Source organism: Alexandromys fortis, unplaced genomic scaffold, assembly GCF_014885135.2.
Source record: "Alexandromys fortis isolate MF-2015 unplaced genomic scaffold, M_Fortis_MF-2015_v1.1 scaffold_24, whole genome shotgun sequence".
Classification (NCBI taxonomy): Eukaryota; Metazoa; Chordata; class Mammalia; order Rodentia; family Cricetidae; genus Alexandromys; species Alexandromys fortis.
In genome coordinates, this window is record NW_026067906.1 from 8,329,897 (window position 1) to 8,357,128 (window position 27,232).

The 27,232-nt window shown below is 35.7% G+C and overlaps 1 protein-coding gene across 2 annotated transcripts in view; it reads right to left on the reverse strand.

Annotated features, from left to right (window-relative positions):
• Ptprq (protein tyrosine phosphatase receptor type Q) overlaps nucleotides 1-22,197 on the reverse strand; it is a 172,134-nt gene extending 149,937 nt beyond the window's left edge. The window contains exons 1-9 of one of the 2 annotated variants that reach the window (XM_050135561.1): nucleotides 22,141-22,197; nucleotides 21,665-21,776; nucleotides 20,799-21,025; nucleotides 18,391-18,460; nucleotides 15,551-15,750; nucleotides 13,875-14,124; nucleotides 12,208-12,336; nucleotides 9,522-9,668; nucleotides 4,525-4,697 (exon numbers count right to left, since the gene is read on the reverse strand). In XM_050135561.1, the coding sequence (XP_049991518.1) occupies nucleotides 4,525-4,697; nucleotides 9,522-9,668; nucleotides 12,208-12,336; nucleotides 13,875-14,124; nucleotides 15,551-15,750; nucleotides 18,391-18,460; nucleotides 20,799-21,025; nucleotides 21,665-21,776; nucleotides 22,141-22,197 (1,365 nt within the window). The remainder of the gene's footprint in view (nucleotides 1-4,524; nucleotides 4,698-9,521; nucleotides 9,669-12,207; nucleotides 12,337-13,874; nucleotides 14,125-15,550; nucleotides 15,751-18,390; nucleotides 18,461-20,798; nucleotides 21,026-21,664; nucleotides 21,777-22,140) is intronic. The other variant, XM_050135562.1, reaches the window with a different exon arrangement.
• Nucleotides 22,198-27,232: the final 5,035 nt, after the last annotated feature.

Consider the following 27,232-nt stretch of genomic DNA (forward strand, 5'->3'; position numbering starts at 1 on the left):
AAGAGTATCAATTGAAATGGAAAAAATATATCCAACATTATTTCAAAGGTTTCATATGAATAGAAAGTGTTTCCTGCTCTCTTTGTCAAGTAGGAGTCTGTTGAGGGCAACACTTTGTCAGAGGAAGACTTTGACACTTTGAGTTTGGGTTTCTCATCTCTAAAACCCGGGAAGATAGACTTCTGTTGCTTTAATCAAGGAAGTTCATTGTATGACTTTGACATGGTTGCCCGGTGAAATTAATATTCAGAGAACCTTGAAATTGTATATGTGAACACCTTTATATTCTTTATTTATACGCTATAAAGATCACTTTAGCTTCTTGGCTTTTGCTTCTTGAACACAGTAGGAACTGAGTGACTGTTCTTCAGCTTGCAATGTCCGTGTTTTGCCTGTAAGTTCTCTAAAATGCCTCTTGGTTAGAATGACACTCCTTACACATTTGAATTTTTAGTTATTCTGTAGGCCACAAAATTGTATGGCTTTGTATTTGCCAAACAGTAGAGACTTAGTAATCTCTAGATTCCTTAAGTACAACTGGTATTCAATTAAGAATAAAAATTTAACATTGGATTTTATATATTTGATACATTAGCCTGTGAAGTTTTGTTTAACTAAAAAAAGCATAAAATTTGTAAGTTCCATACCATAAAAAAAAAAGATACTCCTATTTCAATATATCATTTGTATTGCTCTCCAAGAGCAAAAAGTAAAAGGAAAGTTTATAGTTAACATGTTTGAAAGCATCCTAAAGGATGCTGACTCTTGGCATTACCTGGGTGAGCAAATGTTTCAGGCTTTAGTCAGGTTTTCTTCATCTGTGTTCAATACACTCTCGCTAAGGCATTGCTACCTACTCAGCCTCCTCTGGACAGACTAACCAGGCTCTTTCCTCTGGTTCACCAGGTGAAGACATTGATGTACTTGAGAAAGGTGTAGGGTGAAAAAACCGTCAATATTGATCTCTGAAGTCTATGATGCTACCAGCCAGGTTGATGGCTACCAGATAAAATTGCCTCTGGCAATATCAAAATATGATATTCAACTAGATATCATTTCATAGAGGGATGACAACAATGATCTTCAGGCTTCAGTCCCAAAAGAATAAAGTTTACAAAAATTTAATTTTAATCTTTCTTTTAATAGGAGAAATTCGCACTAATGGAGAAATTAGTTCTGCTAGGCATGGATCTAGCTTAACTCACTATAGAACACTATGCTGAGTTGGGAGAAAGGATCACTGTCATACTACAAAATGCACTCAGGAGGGGGACTCAGTAGAAATGATCTGGAAACCAGAATTAATGAGAAAGAGAAGCTGTTGCATAAAAAATCTGTCCATCCACAATAAAAAGTTAAAGCCTTATTATTAATTGTATTAATATTCAGAATAGCATCTTAAGGTACCATATGGCAAATAAAATGCTGAACGCTTGTGCCCACGAGATGTCACTTGGTCACTCTAATGAAATTTCAGCTCCCTTTTATGGTCATGTGATCAAATTAATAAGACTAGTGATAACAGTGTAGGTTAGATTGTATTTTCATGGGTTTCAAATCCCCAAAGGTCACTATCAGAAATACAAGTCTAAAAGGAAAGCAGGGAGCCTTAGTAAACATCACCAACCAAATATTTCAGCACCAAACAGCTAAAGAATCAAAGTATCTCATTTGGTAACCCATGCACAAAAAGATGAACACAGTATGTACTCACTAATAAGTGGATACTAGCTGTAAAGCAAAGGATAATGAGCCTGTAGTCCTTGACCCGAGAGAAGCTAAGTAAGAAGCTGAACCCTAAGAAAAACATATATAGATCTACTTGGAAATGGGAAATAGACAAGATTGCCTGACAAAACTGGGAGCATGGAGATGGGGGCTTTCTCTTATTTTCTTTTTTTATTGATTTTTATTGAGCTCTACATTTTTATCTGATCCCCTCCCTGCTTAAGATGAGGGCTTTTTAGAGACATGGTTTCTCTGTACCTTTGGAATCTGTCCTGGAACTAACTCTTGTAGACCAGGCTGGCCTTGAACTCAGAAATCTGCTTGCCTCTGCCTCCTGAGTGCTGGAATTAAAGGTGTGTGCCACCACCACCTGGCTAGATTGATGAATATCTTAAATGTCATCATAGAACCTTTATCCGGCAACTGTTGAAAACAAAGGCAGAGACTAGCAGCAGACCACTGAGCTGAGCTCCCAAAGTCCAGCTGAAGAGGGCAAGAAGTAAGAATATGAGCAAAGAGATCATAACCATGATGGGGGCACCCACTGAAACAGTTAATGGGAGCTCACCAACTCCAGCAAGACAGGGAAGGAACCAGCAGGGGACCAAACTAGATCCTCTGAATCTGGGTGGCAGTTGTATGACTGGGGCAGACTGAGGGGCCACTGGCAGGGACATTAGGATTTATTCCTACCACTTGTACTGGCTTTCTGGGAACCCATTATCTTTGGATGGATACCTTGCTCAGCCTAGATATAATAGGGAGGGCCTTGGACATTCCCCAAAGCAATGTGCCTTACCCTCTCTGAGGAGTGGATGGAAGTGGGGAGGAAGTGGGAATTGGAATTGGTATGTAAAATGAAAACAGATAGTTTGTTTTCTTTTTTAAAAAAATAAAATATGTATCTCATTCATCCATGCATATTCTGAATTCATTGAAATATATAGAACGCATAGTTGCAAAAAGAGCCAAAACATATTTAAAAAAAAAAAAAACAACAACAGTGTAAAGCACAGCAGAGACAGGCCAAAGACCCAAGGCCCCTTGGTTAAGACCTTTTTATTATATCCACCACCCATATGAATGTTCTAAAGTGAACACAGCAATCATTCACACGAGGAAGTAGAGCATCTGAAACGAATTTGGTGTAAGAAAAAAATGATCCCTTTACAGACATAAGAATAAGTGACTCTTCTTAAGAGGAGTTGAGAAATTGAATGTCCAGTAGAGGGAAAGCTCTAATGTCAAGATTAATTCCAATAAGTCATAAATATCAGCACAGAATTTACTACAATGTCAGCTGCATTGATAAGCTCTTGATACATAGACATCATCCATGAAGTCCTCATCACTGACCCTTTATTATAGGAAATCATGTAATTCCTAACTTAAATCTCAAGTCGTAAGAGTTAAGCCTCCCTTCCCAGGATTAAACCATCAGTATTGGCAGAACCAGGCACTAAGCCCTAATCATTTGCCTTCTACACCTACACTCTTAACCATTTTAACTTGTAATAGCCAGGTCCATATTTAAATGCACATTGGACAACTCTAATAATAATATCCTTTCTACTATGTTGCAGAATCTCCACCTGGTCCTTTCGGGACCTTTTAACTTCAAGAGAAAAACAGGTGTGTCTGGCCATTCAACAAATACCATTAGCCAACTTGGGAAACCTGTCCCCTGATTCAAAGAAAACCTTGCATCTATTTTAAGATGTCTTCAGCAGCAACAAATGTTTAAGCTTCTGCTCTTTGATGAGACGCCAACTAGAATATCAGAAAACATATAACTCGCAATCCATTACACAGAATAAAGAACACAACATACAACTGAAGTTTAACCTGGGGATGGAGGTGGGTCACAACTTAGAGTGAGAAATACTGAATAGCTACATAGCATTAGGACTGCAGTGAAATCAATGCCAGAGTTAAAGGAGGTCTTCTGGTACCAGAAACAGAGAAAGTGGGGAGACAGAGAATGGTACTATAATATAAGAATGGAAATTCTGAACTAAAAACAGCAGAGGCCAATTTCTTAATAAGCCTCACATACATCTCTAATGGCCCACTGATTGCTACTCTGTTTCTAAGTACACTTAGCCTTAGAGTGCCCCGAGGAGGTTATGAGAAGTCTGGGGACTTCAAGGGTTCTCACAGGTGAGTGGCTGGCTGGACTGGAGAGTAGACAGTGCCACACATCAGCCACCTGCACTTCCTAACAACAAGAGAAGAAATTAAGACAGCCACTGTGCTGAAATACAATGTATTAGGAGGCCTGAAGTCTCTTGTGTTGAATGGAGCACTTGGCTTTCTTTGTATTTAGTTACATGTTTTCTCTAATAAAAGGTAAAGCTGAGGCTGTTAGCTAGCTTCTTAGGTCCAAAAGGACAGAATCACTTGTGGACAATAGTCTTTTTCTTTTTCCTTTCTTTTTTCTTTCTTGGCAACTGTTCTAAGTTATAAGCCCCCGAGAGAGCATTGACATCACAATCATTGTCTCCAAGCCAGTCATTAACCAGATTAGAATAATAAAACCCACATATAGAAATAGCTTTAGTTCTGTGTGATGGCTCCATGAAAATTTTTCGTATGAAAGAGCCTTGTGACACTAACTGACATGACCTAAAATAGACTACAATCTAGTTAATATCTCAATGTATTTTACTTCCTGGTCTAGCAAGTTTGTCAAGTTTTTATGTAGAAGGTTGGCAAATCCACCAAGTCATCAGGACGAGAACCAACAGAACCAACCAATATTTTGCGTTGGCAAAGTGGGAAATGAAAGTGCAGTACCTCATCTTGTCCTGTGAGTAGTGTGTTTTCCAAAACAACTCCTGTTTCCTGGACTGATACCCTCACACGGTATTGGTTAATGATTCCATTTGGTTGTCGAGGTTTTCTCCAAGTAATTCTTATTTCTGTGGCTTCTACCTCTGTGATTTGTAAATCAAACACTGCACCTGGAACTAAAAAGTATTTTGAAATAGAATTAAAAAGAGAGAATACAGTTTCCAATGCAAAATATTCCCTAAATCCTTAGCCCATAATATTAGATATATAAATAGCTCTGGGGAAATTGACTAGAATAATTATTAACATATTAAAAAGTTCAGTGTAGCAAAAGATTCCTTAAATGCATGGAAATTTAAAACTAGCTTTATGTGCATTCCTCTCAAAATATGAGCAACAGGGTCACATGAAATCATTTCCCCAAAACAAAATGTCATACCATTTGATCAGACTGCATCACCAAAATAATCTCCAGACTGGCAAGATGCTCAGAAAAGCACTTGCCTCTGAGCCTGACAACTTGAGCTTGAGTATCTCAGCTGGATGCACAGAACTCCCAATGAAAGGAAAGAAAGAATAGACTTTCCAGTGCTGCTCCCTAACCTCCACAATCACACCATGACAAGTTCAGGGCTCCAACAGTTCACAAACACAGCAATAATAGTGAGGATGAAGAGGAGGAGGAGGAGGAGGAGGAGGAGGAGGAGGAGGAGGAGGAGGAGAAGAAGAAGAAGAAGAAGAAGAAGAAGAAGAAGAAGAAGAAGAAGAAGAAGAAGAAGAAGAAGAAGAAGAAGAAGAAGAAGAAGAAGAAGAAGAATTTTCAAAGATGCTCTTATGGATAATTAATGTCTAGTCAAAACTTTGAAGTCTTTGTAAAAAAAATTAATAACACACCCCCAAACAGTCTCTGGAACAGCCAGGATGCAATGAGATATAGTTGACAATGGCAATTTGCTGTCTCTTAGTTTATTACATGAACATATGTGAAGACTCAGTGGAATTAATTTGTCTGCTGAGTTTATACGTTAACCATGTAGGACCAAAGTTTAGGTGTCCTCGCTTTTTGAAATGGGAAAAAATAGGACAAGCAAACAACTGTTTGCATACAGCACCAAGTAGTTAAAACAAGTGGTAGGTGTAAAATGGTCAAGAGTGATATCTAGGAAACCTCCCAGTGCCTTGAAGACAATGAAGCAAGACTAAATAAGGGTAGGCATTACATCATGTCCTTCATTCATCTTTGAACATACTCATGGTCCTGAAAACTCAAGGACGAAAGAGGCAGAAAGCCTTCTACAGCAGCTCACCTGTTTTATTTCAATGAAATTATCATTTTATGTAGAAGCGAAGTTTTATTTTTATTATCAAATTAAGTAAAAGAAAGCTCTATTCTGCTGCAAGCATTGTTTCTAGCTATATTGCTATCACTGTGTTTACCCCTCTGTGTTATCCAAGAGCAGAAAAGTTTCTCAAGTTACTGTAAGGTCGCAAAGCAGAGCAACAGAAACAGCAAACCTCTTTATACCTTTGTTTCACACCCTTTTATGGAGCTGCTGTGTAGCAAAGACCTTAAACAGCATTGTGCAATATAGATCACAGAAGAGAGTAGTCATTTTTCAAATTAATTTAAATTAACATTAGCTCATACCTAAACTTTTTATTTAACCAGACAATAAGTCTTCTACTTGAGAAATAAATGAATTGTCCTTTCTACTTTGTGAAAGCATAATAGGAACACATCGAAAATATCAATACCATAGAAAAATACACGTCTACTATAACTATTAGGATGTGAGCCCAATTCATAAATAAATTTTATGGCTTTTACTATATTCCCTTTTACACATATTTATCCACAAAATAAAAATTACATCATGACACTAATGCCGGTGATTGTAATTCAAGTAAAGATTAAGAGGCTACATTCATTGTACTGACCATAAAAAAACTTAGTTGATGAAGGAAGTGAAGCAGACAGTTCTGTTTTCTCTTTAGAAAGACAATTATCTGGTATCCCACATGCTCTTATGGAGAAACCAGAGAAGTGTGGATTAGGTTGATCCCTTTAATATCGATATAAAATTAAAGAAAACCAAGCACACAGGGCAATTATTCACAGTGCAGAATCAATTCTGAAGGAGTTAGCCACAGAGAATGAGTCGTTCTCAACACAACACATTTGGAAGGTTTATGAAAAATGAGAAGTAGAACAGAAACAAAACTAATACACATCAGTTCTGGTAAATTTTAAATTTTTAGATGGAAAGCTCTTTTCTCCTACTAGAAGAAATGAAACAGGGCAATGATATTGAAGCAAAGGAAACACATGAAAGTAACCTTTCTCCATAATTTGATTCAGCGAGATTAAACTTCTATTCAAAGACAATGAGGAACCACTAAAACTAAAATCTAAAGAGATTCGTGAAAAACACGAAGTGATGGGATTCTGTTGTTTTCCAACAATTATGTGGTATTTGGAACATTGGGCATTATTAAATTACAATTCCCTCCTCTGTCATCTCTCCTCATGCCTAAGTAGATATGTGCTCAGTAAAATAGAAAGAGATGTGTGCATAAAAACATGAGGGAAAGATCCTAGAGAGCTACTATAGAAGTAGCATCCTTTCTCTGATAACCAAATGGACTATGGATCTTAAGTGACTTGGTGTTAATGAACTCGGTCACCCTGTGGTAGTACATGCCATTCTCTATAAGAAGTCAATTCAGCATTTGCCTATGAATTTCTGGATGCTAGTCAGAACCCTATTTAGAAGTAAGCTAGTTCTAATCATTCTAATTAAAGCAGAAAATTTAATACTTTAAGATATGGGGCAGTGAATAAATAATGCTAATTAAAATACAGCAAACCTTGTTATAACGATAAATGGTACAGAATAAGATTCGGATCTTAATTTTCTTGACTGTAGCTAGTGCAATGAGGTATTAGGTCGCCTCATGTAGCTTCAGAATTCTTTTGTGGCACAATTTCATTATTGCGAGGAGGATTAACTAATGTCAGTAACCAAAAACATTTTACAATTGCTAAAGCCCATGAAAACTTCCTGAAGCTGAATGGTCATGGATCCCCACAAAGGAATGCAGGCTTGGACAGGTAAGATCCACGCCTTTCCAGCCTTCATAGGTATTGCTGTAGACAGTGGAGAACCCCCTAAGTGTCTCCAGGACGCAGTCTCTAAGATAGGAAGCTATTGGAGATGGTAAGATGAAATTCAGGACCAACTGCTTTTCATATTCAACAAAAGAGTCATCCGTTCAAGATAATTCAGTGTGAAACATAGTCCATGTGAAAATTCTGAATGAGGGTCTTCAGGATTCTGTGCATTTTGTGAAGAAAACACGTACAAATAGAGGGAATGAAATTTTAAGTGACATCAAATTCAGGCAAGGTAGCCTTGTCGTGGCAATGTATTATCTTGGCCAAATAATTCCTTATCTTGGTCAAATGCTGGAGATCAAGATTAATGATAAAAAGTAATGATTTTGTTGGGTTTCAAAATTTGTCTTGCTTTGATTATTTCCATTTTGAAGATTGATCCTAAGTTCCTAACACTTGCTAAATATGAACGCTACCACTGAGCACGAGCAGGTAAACAGGATCACCCAGGTTTGACCCTGGACACAAAAGGTAAAAAGAAAGAACCACAGTCCACACCAGAAAGCTGTTCCCTGATCATCTCCACACATGCCCCTTGGCATAGAGGTATGTAACACACACACACACACACACACACACACACACACACACACACACTAAATATTTAATGAAAGAAAAAATTAGTGGGTTAAATAAATTTGAGAAAAATCTCCACTGTGTTTCTGAGACTCCACTGTTGACTTTCTGAGAAATGCTGAAGAGTCCTGTTTGGATTGAATTAGAGAAAACTTTAGGAAAACCATACAAAGCGAAGGCTCTGGATGGGGCAAAACCTTAAAGTCTCAACATCAACAAATGAAACCTTTTTCCTCATGGACTATACATTCCCATTTTAATCTTCATATTCACCTATACAAATGTATAACATACACATAGATTTTAATCTTAAATTAATAAATACTATATTCTTCTACATTATTCAACAAATAGTATTGGGTTAATTTTTTCCCTTTAAAAAGAGAGAGATGATTAGAATTTCCTGACACTTGCTGCCCTCTAATGGTCTAATCCATGAGCAAGAATAGTGAAGACATGCCCAGTTCAACTGTGTAGGCATGTGTGTGTGTATGTGTGTATTACCAGTTACTGTATGTTAGCAACCACACAAACAAACTGCAGACTTTCTCAAGTGTTAGTTTATTCTGAACCACAATTGCCTTCATGCCAATTATTGTATCTAAGCAGAAAGGAAGCCACTGAGCAAGTTGAGGATGAACTATCAAAATGGTTCTTTATAACAATATAAAAATAATACTTGAACAATAGATTTCACCAAAAATATTGATGCTTAATAAGCACACATATAAAAATTTCTTGAGATACATTATTCTCATAATTTCTGTAAACTCTCAAATCTCTGTATTTTGTTCCCACTGGGAATCCTTACTAGTTCAGAAAACTCTTTGATTATCAAAATACATTGTTCTGGGTGATAAGAATATAGTGATTCCTTCAGAAATGACTTTGGTGAGAAAACACATTCTATGTCTGCCAAATATTGCCATTAAGCAATATTAAAAATGTAAGATGAATTTATGACTTCTTGGTGTTTGTAAAAAGCCATTTTGACTCCTTGTCACCTTAAGTGCACACAGTCTTCTCCAGTCCTTGCTGCTGGGTCTTTTTTCTCTAAGAAGCATGCTGAAGTTTTAGTATTCTAGAGAACACAGATTCACAACAAGGTAGGCAGAAATTTAACAAGGAAAATTATGGGATTTAAGTAGACATAAACCAAATTCCTTCTAAAATTGTTTTACCAGTTCAATAAAAATCACAAGCATTTGAAAACTGATCGCATTAAATCTGCATGAGAGAGAGTTCTTACCGTCTGGAGGGGTAAATACTGAAAGATTTGACTTGGGTCCCACCCCTGCACTGGTTTCTGCAGCAACATAGACATCATACATTGTAAATGGTGTCAGGTGCGTAAATGCAAATCTGAGGTCTTTCGTGCTATTATCCAAAATCCGCCCTGCACAAAGCAGACCAGACCAATGGGTTATTTTTATAAATATGTAATCATTTCATATAATGTGTAAAAGCAAGGACAATAACCAGACTACTAAGCTAAAATCTTATTATTATGAGTGAATATATTTTAAATATTTGGTTTAGTTCTATGCAAATTTGAACAGAAGAAGCAACGTAAGATATTCCAGTGCTTAACATAATTTTCTTATGTTAAAGAGTTCTGTTGAGTTTCTATTTTCCTTTTTAATATACTTAAATGGAAAACAGCGGCTAGAAACACAGTTCATTTAGGATACTGTTTGCCTAACACACTCAAAACTCTGGGTTAGGTCCCTAGCATATAATGATGGTGAGCATGATGGTGTGTGATATACTTCAAGATCTCAGAGCTTGGAGGAGAAACAGGAGGGTCAAAGAGCACTATTGCCCTGCCTCTTTATAGGAAGTCCACAGTTCTCAAACCCATGTCAACATGATATCCATTAGCTTGGGCCATTCACTTTCATTCTGCTCATGGTGTATAACTCTACACTACCATTTCAATGTGTACTGATTTTATTATCCTGAGAGATAAGCATTAAATTATAAAGCCTTCTTAAGTAATTTTCTGATCATACATATCATTATCAGTACCTACAAAAGATGTATTGTCTCATTTTCATGCAACTATCTCCTGCCACATTATTCTACCTGAACTCCAGATATTCATTAAATTAATGAGGAAACATTAATTTCAATAAACCTCCCATTCAAGAATCTTACATTGGCTATGCTATTACCTCATCCCTGATGCCCACTCCACTCAATATTACTGTCAATAACAATTGCCTCACATAAAACTCCAATGCTCTTCAGTTGCTCTTGTTGAAGGAGGAAGAGAAAAGCACAAACCCATCCCAACTTCCATGACTTGGACCTTGACCATGTTTCAAATAATTCCTAAAATGGTGCCTTGCATTTTCTCAACTTCCATAGGCAAATGGTCTTGCCTTCTCAATGATTGTTCTATGCTTTCTCTTCAGACTTCCAAAACCTCCTGTCTCCTTTCAGTCTCAGGTGGTGGTCTTGTTCCAATAATGTTGAAATACTTAAATCAATAAGAAAATGTCTGCACAATCCCACCAACAACCCCTTTCCTCCAACCATACTCTGCCTTACTACAAACCAGTGATTCTCAACCTATGGGTCAACAACACCTTTGGCAAACCTCGAAAATATTTTTAATCTCCAAAAATATTTACCTTATGATTGATAACAGTAGCAAAAGTGCAATTAGAAAGGAGCAAAGAAACTAACTGTATGCCTGGGGGTCACAACTTGAGAAACTCTTTTAAAAGGTTGCAGTATTAGGAATGTTACAATTCACTTCTATAGACAAGCCATATTTGTATCTTAGTTCTATCCCTACATTTAGGAGATCTTACCTCTACCATCAGAAACACCGTAATTCTCAACACTCTTATGTCAGTTTTCCTTTTGTTTCTCATTTTTAGCAACCCAACAGTATTTATTCCCAATAAAACTAAATTTGTCAACTCTGCTTATTCTCATGCCTACTTCCTCCTCCTTTGAATTTTTCAACATTCAAACTTCTGATTAAAAGAATGTATATGCCATTCAAGAGCTGAAAAAATACCAAATAGAAAAGATGTGTGTGAGTGGGTACCTATGGACTCTGGGGGGGGGCGCACACACATGCACATGTGAGCACACTGGGGTCAATGATAGGAAATGAGCTTTCTTTTACTTTTATAAACTTCATGTATTAGATTTTCAGAAGTTACTTAGAAATAAGTCTACTCATGCATTGCCTACCACAGACATTGCACAAGGAAAGAATTTGCAACTTTAAGGCTTTTTTTTAGTGCCTCAAATAAACAGCAGTGGGAGAGTTTATGTTATTTGATCACTGGCAGAATTAAACTTTCACAGAAACTACGAGATCACATATTCCGTAAAACTTAATGTTTAATTTACTGCCTGCAGTATATCTGAATTCCTCCAGTTCCTCTGACAAGATAATACTCAAGTCCCACTTGTTTAAAGGTGGAGAATTTGTTGCCATTTAAAATCACCAATATCACTTTGAAAACCTTTTCACAGCGGATTTAGGGTCACAATAACACTGCACAGAATACAGGGATTCCCTGTAGAATATCTAGAGAGCTCTGGTGATTAGAAGTGAATGCCTGTTATACATGGAAACCTGATTAGTCATAGTCTAAAATTAATATTCTTTTAAATAAAAGTCAAGATCTGGATCAAATGCTTGAAGGTGTAGGTCATGTCTAAAATTTTCCTGAGAGTCCTTCTCTAGTTCTTTCTTCCCAGTTGAGAACATGAACGGCACTTTAGCCTCCTTTCATGCATTTGTGGTTTTCAACAGAAGATCTAAAGGACTTGATTTCCTCATTAATTTTCAATTATTTACCTCAATTTAGGGTCCTTTCAAGAATTTGTGTTTTTTAAAAAAATAGAAATGAACCATTGTTTTATAGGTTTTATTTTAAAGTGTAAAAGCAAAGTGGACTAAGTCGTACCTGTTGGTCCAAATAGTTCAACTCTGTAGCTAAACTTCCCTGTTACAATAGTCGGTGGGTCCCATGAAATGGAAAAGGCCTTTCCTGTGACATTGCCTGTTATACAGTTTTGTGGTGGTCCTTCAGGCACTGAAATTAACAAAAAGAAAATAAATATACTATATTTATTTATTTATTTAAGATAAAGAGATGCCCTGTTAAAAACAAATAGTGCAATACAAAGTATTAAAAAAAAACACTAAAAGCAAAGTATGTTAAACGTGAAAAAAAATTACAAAAGCTTAGAAATGAAGAATTTGAGTAAGACCCATGAAATGATTAGATTAACCTCTTCTCACAGTTTTCTAAATAAATGTATATGATGATGCAATGTACTTCATTCTTAAAATTACTGTAAACTAATCCTTCCAATGTGATATCCTCCCAGTATAATCACATGCATATTAGTTATACATAGCCATATATAACATATATAATACATACATTAATCATTAATATTTTTCTCTGTCTCCCTCTTGCTCACACACACATTCACACACACACACACACACACACACACACACAAATGCTTCCAACCAATGTGGATATTTGGCTTGAGAAACTCTTTCTCGTGGACATACAGATAGAATAGAAAAGTTAAGGAGAAAAAAGCCCTCAAACATAGGCCCAATGACCTTTATTTTTCACATCAGAATATATCTTTGTTCTAATGAACAACTCTGAGTATTTATTCAAAATTCTTGTCCAATAAATTTCATTTTATATGATTTTCGTGATTCAAAAATAGCTATTTAAATAGAGACTATAATAATTTCAAAGTAACAGGTGAAGGAAAATAATAGGACCCGACATGCATGCCTTTGAACCAAAAGAAAAAAATTGCCTTACCAATAATTTCCGGTATCCTCAAAACTACTAATCATATCTGATGCCTGATGCTATATTACAATATACTTATTAGACATCTATTTGGTGTTAAGATGTATAATATATATTTTGTGTTAATATCAGGTATATATTATGTTCATAATATCTACACTATTTGTTATGATACTGTATCAGTATCCACATAAATACATGCATAAATAAATCATACCTATAAATATGACTTTCCAAAATGAATAGTGTTAATTATGTCTAACTTAGCCCCAAAGTCCCAACACAGAGAAAATCCTAATTACTGCCTTTACTTTCCAATCAAGAAAAATGCTAAAAAAAAAAAAAAGGAAAATGCTGTGCATAAAGATATGTGCAGTTAAATATTCAACCTCTGTTATAATTTGACACTGAAATGTTGATCAAGATTGGCTCTGCTGATTCAGATAGCGTCCTTGTACATCTGGTAATAATGTACCAGTGGGAAGACTACAGATAACTAAGATGCATTGGAAGAGTAAAGACAATTAGGAAGAATTACAGAGGGCATAGATTGCTAGTTGTCATTAACACTAACTAAAGAATTCCCTCTTTCAAACATCTTTTCCTTTTAGATATTGTTTAGCACTGAAGACATTCCCAGTGGATGCTTATTATCTAATATGGGAGAAAAAGTTCCTTAAAGAAAGTAAGATTAACAGTAAAAAAAAAAATCTGTGGACAGAATGAAAGATTAATCCTATATATAAGTTCAGGTCATTTTCTCTTTTTCTAACAAAATTAAATCGTACCTGATTCTGGTGTCCTAACAATGGTACTATCAATATACCCTGCTTCCGTTGTAACAGCTGAGACTTCAAAGAGATATGTCGTATACGGTCGCAGGTGAGTCACCACAAAACTAACAGGCTCTTTCCACACAGAGCTGATCTTACTCCGGGCCAAGGTGCTGGATGGATGTGTAGTGCGAAGAGGAGGTGTAACTCTACCGAGGGTCGGAGACGGGCTGGTGGTACTCCACAGAAAAGACTCGCTGTTCTCCTAGTGAGTAAAGGAAACAGCAGGAGGAATAACCACAGGATAAGTCTAGGTAAGAAGCACCACCCATTTAGTTTTTTCTTTGTACTATAAATATCATTTCTCAATGTGTATGAGAAATTTAACAAATTGAGTTTCAGAAAAAAAATTGCTAGATTTTAATTATGGTCACTGATGTCTATAATATTAGAACAGAATGTATCTATTATATCCATTGTATTATATCCATCTCTAAATCCTCTGTAGAATTTAAAGTAGCATAAAATGAAGGTAAAGAAGCAGCTAAATTATCATTAAGAATTTTTAAATTTCATACTAAGTCAATAGACCAAAAGACCTAAGAAAATTTCAATATACGTTCTTAATTATTCCTACCATTTTTTTAAATCAAAAGTATTCAAATAAAGGAAAACAACAATAAAAATGTTATGTCCTCAGATAATAGGGTTCACATATTGTGTGTATTCAAAATAGATTGGAATTTGAAACAAAAGAGCTTTGAGACCTCACTGAACTATTTAAAACAAAGTATCTGTGCTTGGCTGCTTCTACATTAGTGATAACACAATAAAAAAAAATACCAAAGATAATTTCTGGAAAAGCTTTACCACAGTATTTCCATAGGTTTCACATCAATGAAAAATGGCAATATTTTCATAAAGATTTGCCACCAAATTAAACATCCCACCAGTTTAATCTAACATTGACTGTCTTCCCCTACAGGTATCTTCTCCTATGACACATGGACTTATGGGCTCTACTCCAGTAGAAACTATACTGTCATACCTCAATTGGAACACCCAGCCCACCAACACACCCCGTCTCCATCTGTCCTTTCTCCACTACTGGTGTGGGCAGTCCTTCTGTATATGTGTTGCTTTTATTGGTTAATTAATAAAGAATCTGCCTTGGTCTGTGATAGGGCAGAGTAGAGCTAGGTGGGGAAAACTAAACTGAATGCTGGGAGAAAGAAGGAGGAGTTGAGAAATGCCATTTAGCCACATAGTGGAAAGGCGTGAGCTGCCGGATGGAAACTTGCCTGTAGGCTATGAGCCTCATGGTAAAATATAAAATAATGGAAATGGATTAATATAAGAGCTAGCCAACAAGAAACTAGAGCTAATAGGCCAAATGGTGATTTAATTAATATAGTTTCTGAGTAATTATTTCAGGTCTGAGCAGCCGGGAACAAACAAGCAGCCTCTTACAACACACTACTGAACCAAATGCTGTCCCATTAATGAAGTCTTTTAAGATCGGCCTTGTAGATGTTATCTTCCAATCTTTAATGCACACCCCTAAAATAGAGCCAGTGTCACATAACATGACACTTATTGTCTAAGAGTATAATTTTGCAAAATATGAAAACTTGAAGATGTAAGCTTAATAAAAATGTTGATGTGAGAAAACATGCTGCAGGAACACTTACATTACATTCTGGCAATTTCCCAGTCAAAATGTCCTCCACTTTGATGGAGACATCCTTCACCACTATGCCGCTTCTGGCATGTTTGACACTGATCTTGAAGCTGGTGATTTTGCCATTTGGTTGCCGAGGTAAATACCAAATCAAGTTTACTGCAGAATAGTTGAGGGCTTCAACTGTAAGATTAACCACTTTACCCGGAGCTGGGGATAGCACAGGGGTAAGAGAAGAGGGGAAACTATTGTAAAACTTAAAATGCTCTTTATGTTTTTTAAAGGCATTAAATTTCCACATAATTTGAAACTAAATATGTAATACCTTGATAAAATCATCTTTCTACCTAAATATATATTTATTTTAAATTTTTTTACAAAATGAATTTGAGCCATATCTGCATATTTCAGAATTATTGGTCGACCACATCCATTCATTCAATGAAGCATTTCAAATACACTTGCAAACTATTCAATCAATGGCTCTTTGTGAATATACAAAGAGTATGGGCTGAAATTTTACTTCCTTAAATATTTTGAAATTATATAGGTAATGTAGAAGTAGCCAAAATACACAAAATTCATATCTAAAAAGTTCATAAATATTTAGTGTCTAATGCCAAGTGGATAGCTATCCAAATAATAGTTGATTATTTTTTTTCTTTTGAGTATTAAATATGCTCAAAATCAACATTTCCTCCAAATGTCTTACTATCAATTATTAATTATCTATAACAATAATCTGAATGTTTAGTTTCAGTGATAACTATATGATATCAGAGTGAAAAAAAACTGTGTACATTAGTTTGTATACAAATAAATAATCAAGGCCTTTCAGATTATTGAATAAAACAAAAATGCTTGGGGTAAGACTCTATCTAATAATAATGGTGACTGGATGTAAGTTGTCAAATGCTAAGGTTTAGATTTTTCACTGTATCAAAAAAAATGCCAAAATCTGATTGGTAAAAGAAGGCTGTGTAAATCCTGCAAGAAGTTTAGTCTGAGATTCAAAGCAAGTTATACAAATAAAATGAAGAAATTCTAAGCTGACTGCGTTTTAATGACAAAAATAAATTACCAGAGTTATTGAGAATAATTTCTAAGAGATAAAATAATAAGTAGAAAGCTCCTGAAGGAGAATTAATGAAATGGAGTTGAAATTTAAGAAGTTTGTTAAGCATTTAATGTTCAGTTTTTAGAGATATACAAAATACAATAAAACAAAGGAGCAGAAATTGTTAAAGGCATGATATTGTACAACTGTAATATTAAGGTTTTTCGTGAATATTAATTGTTAAAATTCTCTCATTGTAGTTATATATTTTCTAAATATTTTTGAAATATTTATATGTTAATAAGGGATTGCATAGCAAGTTATGCAACATCTGTGACATTGAGAAGTTGCTGCCCATACAATATATCTTGACCCAACTACAGTTTTACTATAAAGTACCCAAAGTCCCACAAATCAAGACTTGTATACAGCCTGTGTACACAGAATTCCATTTTTCTAAATTCCTTTTTAAACATTGAACTGTAAGTTCTTCCTTTAATATTTAAATCTGAAATAAATTTTACGCTTTCTTGAAAAAAGAAAAAAAGAACAACGCTCTTTAGGGGGTTAAGTGCTGGGCTTTTAATGTTAGTAGACAGACTACAATATCATTCAGCACAATATCATTGGTTAATTTGTCTTTTAGAACTACTGTTTTCATAGAAAAATTTTCTCCTCTCTTAATAATTACACATCCCATGTATTCCATAGAATTCAATATATGTTAAACCAGTAACTTGATTGCTGAATGTATTACACATTTTTTTCTACACTGACTGTTGTAAATTCTTTATATACCAGGCCCCATGATAAACTATGCTTGGCATTGGGAAATTTTGCACATACACACACAGGCATACATATATATATACATACATACATATGTATGTGCAGATATATATCATCCATAATTCCAAAAATCATAGAAATTATTGTATAGCCTTATAATCTACCTGGCATATTAATTCACATATTCCTTTTTTTTATCCCATTAGAATATAAGACTCATGGCAAATATTTGTTATTGGTGATACTATTATCTTTTTTTCTATTTATTTATTTGATTCTAATTGGATTAGATGGCTATTTTGATAATATAAGGAGGAAATGAAAATGGATTGGGCAGCAAGGTTTGCAGTGTGGGTTAAGACCCTGGATATGTTTTATTAAAGTGCTCACAGGGGTTGCTGGTAGATTTCAGCATTACTTGGAAGGAGAAACTGAAGATGACATCCAGATTCCTCTCGGTCACAGAAAGAATGAAGATGTGTGAACTGGTTTGGATTTGCTAAGTGTTACAGAACAATCACCAAAGTCCGTATTATCATGTATAATGTCACAAAACGCTTTTGACTTGTACTTATAGGAAAAGACATATAGACACCCAGTTGGCAAAAGCCTATTTATGTCACTAAATGCTAAATATGAGGCCAAACTGAATGACATATGACTTCAAGGCTAACCTAGTCTGCAGAGAAAGAACTTTTCTTAAAATAAATAAATTAAATTAAAATAAAGCTGTTTTGCCTAGCAAGACAATAAATAGTTTTTTATTCTATTGTTCTTGTACTTTCAAATACTCTGCTCCCAACATTATAGTAAATACTTCTTATGATTAGAAAAAAAAATTTTGTTTTTCAGAATGCTCTTACTGCCCCAAATAACTAATAGGAATTGAAAGGACATCCTCAATAATTTTATACCTTTTGCATCATATTTTCATTGCATCCCATTTTTAAATTATAAGAACTCATGATTAAATTAATTTAGAATTAATGACTTCATAAAATTACCGCTTTCTGCAGTTTGGAAAAGAAATGGGTCACTAAACACTCCAATGCCAGCACTGTTTTCGGCAGCAACCTGAAACAGATCAAGGGTTTGAGATTCCGATTCTTCCTAAATACACAGATTCTGAAGTGATACAGCCTTCACTTCCCCACAAGGTAAGCTCTAAAGGAATTCTTAACCATATTCCCAAAATAAAAAGCGACATGGGTGGGAAGTGTGGGGTGGGGGAGGGTTCATATATCCAAATGAAGAACTAGTCTGGCCAACATGCTTCACACGAAAAGAAGTGGATGAGGGAGAAGTCAGAAGGCTTAGCTGTGTTCATAAAAGACACAATGGTAGAACATGAACCCAGTCGAAATATTTTTTCCAAAGCCAATCTTTACCCACTACATATACATATATAAGACGAACTACCCATATGGAATCAGACATTAAGGCTCACACTGTACAATGGGGCATATGAGTACTCGCAGAAAGGTATCAGCAAAAAATAAATAAATAAATAAATAAATAAATAAACAAACAAACAAATAAGTTGGCTTAATTAGCAACATAGAGTACAAAGTCAAAAAATAGACCCAAACTATTTTTTACTTGTATGATTTAGTGAAATAGACCAGAAAAGACACTGGAAATGGCAGCGAGACTCCTAACCCATGAGTGGAAGGGGGCAATCTTGTTGTGTAGTTCTTCCGCTTGCCAGATGGGGAACTTTTGGTAATTTGCTTACCTCTGTTAGAGGCAAATGTTTTTCTCATAGTTAACTGGGCATAATAATTTACCGATGTCACCGGGTCTTTCTGAGACTCACTGAAATAATATCCAGAGACCACTTTACAGACTTTTTCCCCATAGGTGTTACTTATACTGAAGATATCAAATGTACCATGCCAAATTCCCTTTGGAATTTATCAGTGGCTAGCATGTATTTAAAGAGAGCAAATGTCACAACAGTGATTTATGAAGTGTGAGATGAAACGTAGACTACTGTCTTCTTAATCAGACTGAAAAGAGAGAATTCAGAGAAATCAAGTACAAAGTCATAAAAATAGATCTAAGCAGAACTAGCCTGGGCAAACCTTCTTGCCCTCAACAATGATTTCTTACATGCCGTTAAATTTATTATTTACTGATTACACTCGGAAGTGTATGTGGTGTGTGATCATTAACCTAAATATGCATATGTTTCTCGAAAATACATTTTGCAACTTTCAGATGTCAAAAACCTTTCTTGCAGCGTCTTTTCTGTTGTGTTTTATCATCAAGGAAGGCTGCCACAGCTTGTAAGGCCACACACTCAACTCTTACACAGCTTTCTTTTCTGTACTCATTTTTCTTCGCAACCCCAAGAAGAGAAGCATGTCAGGGATGGTGAGGTGGCTCAGAAGGTAAGGATTTTTGCCACCAAGCCTGACAACCTGTGTCAGAGCTCAAGGATCCAGAGGTAGAAGGAAAGAATCAGCTCTCGCTAATTGTACCTTGACCTCAACACATGGGGTCACTTGTATTATGACATGCACATCCCCTGGAACACACACCCTATACAACACAATAAATAAATAATAAATATTAATGTGTTCAAAAAGAAGACAAGGTGTGTATATTAAGTTAAAAATAGCAAGGAGCCAAGCAGATGCCTCTGTTCTCTACTTTCTCATCCACAAATGCCACAGCGATCCCTAATTGCAAACATTTCTATTTAATGTAATATAGTACTGCTTTGTGTAAGCTCATATTTATTTGGTATTCAAATGAAACATTAAATCACGAAGCTTTAATGTTGCAAAGTATCAGACAATTTTAGAAAGGCAAAAGTGAGTGAGAGCTCAATAAAACTTCTTGAGTGAAACAGAATTGAACTCATTATTTTTAGTAAAACTGTATCTTCAATTGTTTTCAATCCATCATCCAAAAGTACATTCAGTTTCAACAGGGTTAGAAGAAAATACAAACACGAAACCTAAGTCTAATTGAAAAGAAAGAACTGTATTTCAGGTTGGACATGTGGATTGGTGATTGAGCATTTGCCTGACATGCATGGGGTTTGTTCCTTCCTTGCACAGCAAGAAATAAAAATAAAATAATAAACAAGTAGAACATAGGATTTTCATTTGGAAACCTAAAGTACTTAATTTAAACTTAATTTGCTTTCCCTAGGAGATATTAAGCTAAAGCTTTTCAAAACAGATTAATATCTAAATATTCATCTAGCTAGAGATGAAGAAAGATTACAATTACCTCAGCAGGTTTTACATTTGCAGTTGGGTGTTGAGCACAGGTAGCCAGCAGGTCACTACCTTTTCAGTGGCTCCGTGTATTTGCCCAGCAGATGTACAAGGTGGACAAAAGCTCTTGCACTTGTCTTGTGGGTTTACTATTTAACACTATCCACTCACACGATATTTACCTTAATCTCATATGTTGTTCCAGGGTTAAGGTTAGTGAGCAGAACCTCCAAACTGTCCGGCTTTGCTCTGGCTCGGGTGTACGCCGTCTGCATCCACGGGCACACTTCCTTGTATTTAACAACATAAGATAGGATCCTTCCATTCGGGTTGGGTGGGGTGTTCCAGGAAAGAAGAATCCCAGCAGATCCAACTCTTTCCCCAGCAAGGAAGACTGGAGGCCCCGGTTCTATTATTTTAAATATACATTATTAAATTATCTATTTACACCAAAAAAAGTAAAAAAAAATATTTATAAACATAATCTTTTGAAGTTCCCTGAAACCAGTATGAATGTCTTCTCCATAGAGCTTTGCTTTAAAAAAAAAAAAAAGGCTAAGAAATAAATTCTTTTAGGTAATACTACAAACATTCTTTTGTAAAAATGTAAAAAATGGAATGCTACCAAACACTGCATGCTAAATACACTTTTGACGAGTCATTTTTTTGAAAGAATTTGTTAATACAAGGTTTACCTGCAAGAATTAAGAAAAGAAAAAACAGTCCTAACAACTGAATAATCTTTTCTTAACCAGAATGGTGAGTTTGTTTTCTTGGCTCTAATAATTCAAATATATCTGTTAACAGTCGTTCTGATACACTTCACATGCAAATACAATAGAAGACACCTTTTCTCTTTGAAAGTAATTGAAACAAAAGAGCCCAGAGAAGGCAAGTTCTAAACATTTTCTCAACTTCCCATTTGATTTTAATGACTCTGTACTGATCTCGTACGGAAAACGCAAAGGCTGCCCATGTGAGCAGCTCTATCCAACAGAGCTGGGATGAGCAAACACACTGTGGAAAGGAATTGAAAACATGGACCTACTTGTCACATTTGTTGCTGCTGTTCTGCTCACGGGAGAGCTGTATGTCGTAGCCGAAATCGAAGAGAACGTTATATCATACCCAGTGCCGTAAACAGCATTGGAAACATCCACCTAGAATGCAAAGAGTTAAGTCAATACCATATTATTTCTGAAAAACAAGTTAAAATAATTAATCTATCAAAAAAATAATTAATATATCATCATTTAAATAGCTAACACTTTCCTACACAGCTATACTGTTCAAAATTTCAAAAAAAAAGTTCCATATTATTACAAACTATGAATTTGCCGTATCATGTAACTGTCTACTAAGTAACCTAAAACATGTTGAAACTTACAAAATGTCCTGTGTTATCAAAGTGTAAATCAGTATTACTACAGATGCCAGCTCTTTGTCAGTAAGGCAACAATAACATCCTCAAAACATTTACAGCCTTTTACTTAGTTCCGCCTTCTAAGAGTGCGTATAAAATACCTGTGTCTCTGAAGTTCCAATAAAAAGGAAAAGAAAAAAGAAAAACAAATCCATCATTATTCCATTTTTTCATGCGGCAGAATCACATTGATGACTCTCAAGAGAAATGTTGCCTGCATTAATGATTTAAAGTCAGATCCTCCTGGCGAGTACACAATTAATGAGCCTGGATTACTCAATAGCTCTGCCCTTTCTTTGTTAAACTATTCATGAACTCTTGGATGGATGACTGTAGGTTCAATGCACACACACACACACACACACACACACACAGAAAGAGAGAGAGAAAGAGAGAGAGAGAAGACAGAAGAGACATGACTAAGACAAAACCTCAGGATGTTGAAACTTATTCATCTTTGCCTTCGTGCTTTTGAAACCCACTCAAGGAAAAGAGTTTTCATAGTTTGTGAGTTTCTCACAAAAATATCCTGCCAGGACCAAATATGAATATGCACACAAGCAGGCCGAGTGCGAGAATGAAAACTATACTTGATATGCCCCACCTCCAAAATCTGTGATAGCAACAAAGCCATGGCAGCAATGAGATCCACTAGAAACATCTCCCCACGGCTCACAGCAGACTCCAGTGCAGAGAAAAGCACCTTGAAGGCATTGTCAAGCCTTTGCTGTGTTTTCCTCTCAGGTTTTTCGCTTTTCTCTCAGCTTTTTCCAGTTCTGATACTGAAAAATAGAGGTTCATGAACAATTATTTTCGTAAATGTTCCATTTAAAAAAAAAATAATCAATAGTCTACAGTGGGATTTTTAAATAATCAAATTGTTAGAAAACAGTGACCCCTAAACAGCCTTTATACACAGATGCATATATTCAATGACATTTAGTTTCTTAATTTTTAAATGCAATTATGAGGAATAACATGAATTTATGTTTCTTCCTGGGATATGCCTTAGTTCATATAATCTACTGGTTAATCTGCTTATTTTAAAGGTTATGTTCTATTTGAGCATTACAATCATTTTAAAATTCAGTATAGACTCCCTGATTGACTAGGGGGTTTGTCACAGAAAATAACTGAGAAAAGTGTGACAAAAATTCTTACATTTCTGATTAGGATTGACATCCATATTTCTTCTAAAAACTCAGTTTTCATACTAGAAATGAAATATGAGTTTTTAAGTGATGTGTGCCCATTGGCCTCACCATTTCTGGCTTACTATTAACCCTTTGCTTCCAGTGTTGTTTCTGCTGCCTGGAACCCTTAGCCGGAGCTTCCACAACCAGGGTGTGGCCAATGAGATAAACTTGTGTTCTAAAGAGTGGATTTCAAACAATATCAGTGGAGGGAAGGAGGCGATGAGGCAGAGCCTGTCGAAACACACCTGGTACAGAGCCAATGCAACACCAAAAGAATGGGGTTTGGAATGAATCCCGGGTTTCCATTTTTCATTTCAAAACTCCACTCCTAGGGATGACTTGACAGGGATATAATAAAAATTATGTACACTTCTCTACAAAAATGTTATGCACTCACATAAATTCGATAGTAACCTAACATGATATTTTTTAGTATTTTTAAGATAACATTTTTATGACATCTTTCTTGCTATTTATTTATTTTGTGTGCATGTGTGCAGTGGTTCGTTCCCCATCGTCTGAGACGTTTGAATATTTGGTCCCGAGAAAAGATGGCAACTAACGTAGGAATTCTGACACCACACTTGGGAGGCTGATCTAGTTTCATTGAGTTGTGATAAACACTCCAACGAAAAGCAACTTGAGGAGGAACTAGCTCGTGTGACTTATATTTCCATGGCACAATCCCTCACCCAGCGATGTTGCAGAAGGGATGCAAAGCGGGAACAGGAAGCCGAAACTGTGGAGGAATGCTGCATGCTGACTTACTCCTTCATTCCCTCACTTGCTCATGGTTGGTTAGTATTCTTTTACAACCCAGGACTACCTCAAAGGTGTTAATAAGAGTTTGTTTGAAAACAAACAGCAAATAAACTTGCAGCAAAATATGAAATACAAAATGGAAGTGACTAGCCCCACTGCCAGGGCATTGGCAAATTCTAACTTCAAAAGAATATATGCAAAGCAAAATAAAGAATGACATACTTCAAGAGTGATATAAAAGATTCACACAAGTCTATCAAAGCATATTAAAAATAAACACTATCAAGTTTCATTTATATTTGCAATGTAACAAAACTATCTGATAAGCTTTGAATACCACATTTAAATACTTCTGTGGATAAGCCATAGGTTGGGCATAATATATTTTATGTCTGATAAGTAATATATCTAGCCTTAAGAAATACAAAAAAAATAACTCTTGGACAGATTATGATGCACCATGAACTTTTATACACTTGCAACAGTTCAACGAACAAGCCAGGCAGTGTTGACACATGCCTTTAATTCCAGCACTCGGGAGGCAGATGCAAAGGAAGACAGATATCTGTGAGTTCGAGGTCAACCTAGTCTATAGAGTGAATTTCAGGACAGTCAGGGCTACACAGAAAAACTCTGTCTCAAAAAAACAAAACAGTTCAAGGAGTAGTATCAATGGATACTATTTCCGTGAAAAATAATAAAAGAATTTAGGTAGTTTTACCCAAATCTCATTTAAACGAGTAAATAACAGAATCAATAATTTAGACTCAGGTCAATGACTTCAAGTTTTAATTAACTTGATAGCTACTGTTTTTAATTTTCACATAGTAGTTAACATATAGCAACAACTCTCCCCCCAAGAAAACGAGTCTTGAACAAGAGCACATTTAGGGGAGACTTAAGCACAAAATAGGTTTATCTATCATCCTTTCTCAAGGTTAACGTCATCATTTAAGCATAAGAGACATAATCTAAATATGTCTTAGGACAAGCTATCATATATTCATTTAGTTCCTTTAGCATCCAGAGTGGTTGGACTTGAATTTTGCTATCAGTTCCCCACCTCCAAAGACTTTCCAGGAAACCCCAGCAGCACAAAGGAGTAGAACATGATGCCATAAGAAAAGGGTAATAAGAGATGGCAAAGGTGAAGCCAGAGCCGGGTCTGGTTTGTCAGTGGAATGGACAGTCAGAACAATGGTCCGCAGAGCCCTCCAGCAAATGCATACGTTTCTAAGGAGAGAGCTACATGTGGACATTAAGAAACACAAGTCACTAAAAACCAGTCCAGGTGTAAAAACCAACAACAGAGAATTACTAAAATGCACATCTGAAATACAAAAGACATCACAAACATGTGAAGAAAATCAAAGAATGATAAACTACAGACCTCAAGCAAGTCTTCCCCAACCTGGGCCAGGTCATTAAATTGCTCATTAAAACTGAGAATCACCACTGACTCTACATATTTCCACTTCTATAACCTATGCATTCTAATGACCTGTATTTTCTTTAATTCACCAGAGGCTAATCAACACCCTCTTTATTTTTTCTTCCCTCCATGCTTCTGTGTCTAAATAAAACCAATTATATTGATTTTATAAATTATTTAGACTTTATTTGCTTTGATAAATATTAAGTTGCATGGTAGGAGCAAAAAAGATGGTTTCTTAGGCAGACACACTCATCCATCTTCTGGAAACACAACTTTTTTCTGAAAGGGGAAAGTCATGAAATTTAGCTGCGTTTTTGTGCTTACTGACGCACAGGTGTCACTGACAAAACTCCTTGTTTTCTGGGCGTGGGAAGACTAGAGGAATTAGTAGGATGCTGGGAACCTGAGGTATGAAAGCGGAAGCAGCAGAAAGTAGAGCAGAGTTACACGTGGATATTATCTTATGGAGCGCTACATTCAGACACAGTGAGTCACAGTAACGCACTAATGAAAGGTAGAAGGAAAAGCAGTTCGCATGCTCTAAACATAAAACTGTATAACCTTTTAATGGAATAAAAACATACGGAGTTCTCCTCTCCAAAAAGAGCATATAACAAATGCAGGCACATCAGAACCCTATTGAGGGAAGCATAATTCGTGCCTCATTTGAGCTTTCAAAGGGTGCTTGGAGACCTGGGATGATAAATTTTATATGAAGAGAGAAACGATCTCAATTATACAAGTGCACTCCACTGAGTGACTGGGATAGTGTTGCCCAATTCATTAAACTTTAACAAATAATCCGATTGATTGCGAATGACTCAGATAACCATTAGTAACACAATGTTATCCATAACAATCATATGAATTCTAAAGATCAATATGCTTCTAAAAATTAATCTTTACTTGATAATGAATACATAATTTTCAGTCTCTAAAGAACGTATAGTGAGACACCATTGTATGGTTATATATTCCATCTTACAATGAATAATTTTAATGGTCTCAGTGTAACACGTGAAAAGATCATTCCATAAGGCACCTGACTTAAAATGTAAAATTTAGGACAGATATGTAGGATAAGAAATGAGTATTCTTTACAGTTAACATTAAAAATTCTTGAATATTTACCTCTGAATACCTGCACTGAATATCAGAATAAATTGAATCATTCTAGAAAGGACAGAATTTTTCATGAATGATCTATTATTCAGGATGTCTCTGTCTTGAATGACATTTACAAATGACAAATAGGATGCTCACTCCTGACTTTATGACCTTGCTAGTAATATAGAATGTCCTGCCCTCTTTTCCACGTGTCTGATGCTATGGCTTAGCAAAAGTTCATCTCAAGTTCAACTCTTCTCCAATATTGTCATTCAGAATTAATATCTGCTTTTCACAATCACCCCAAATATATGTGGAAATTACTTTGTATGTGGAGTTAAGTTATCCAGCAAAAACATATTGAGGACTTACCGAAAGGACAGTGTGACTTCAGGAACGAACTTGTTTTGGTAAAACAGAAAGGCTTCTGGTTGAAGGGAAGTTACTTCCAGTGTTGTAGCCTGCTGACAAATGACTATGTAAATAAACAAATAAGATAATCAAATCACAGATGCACTAGAAAGAGAAATTTTATTTAAATTTGACAACCAGCGAGGAAGATAAAATTATATTTGAACTGAGAGAGCAATGAGAGGAAAATAGTTAATCCAATCCGGATGTGGAATGCCCAAGCAAAGTGAATGTGCTTGTCATGTAGCGGGGATGTGGCTGGATATTTGAGGAACAAAGGGA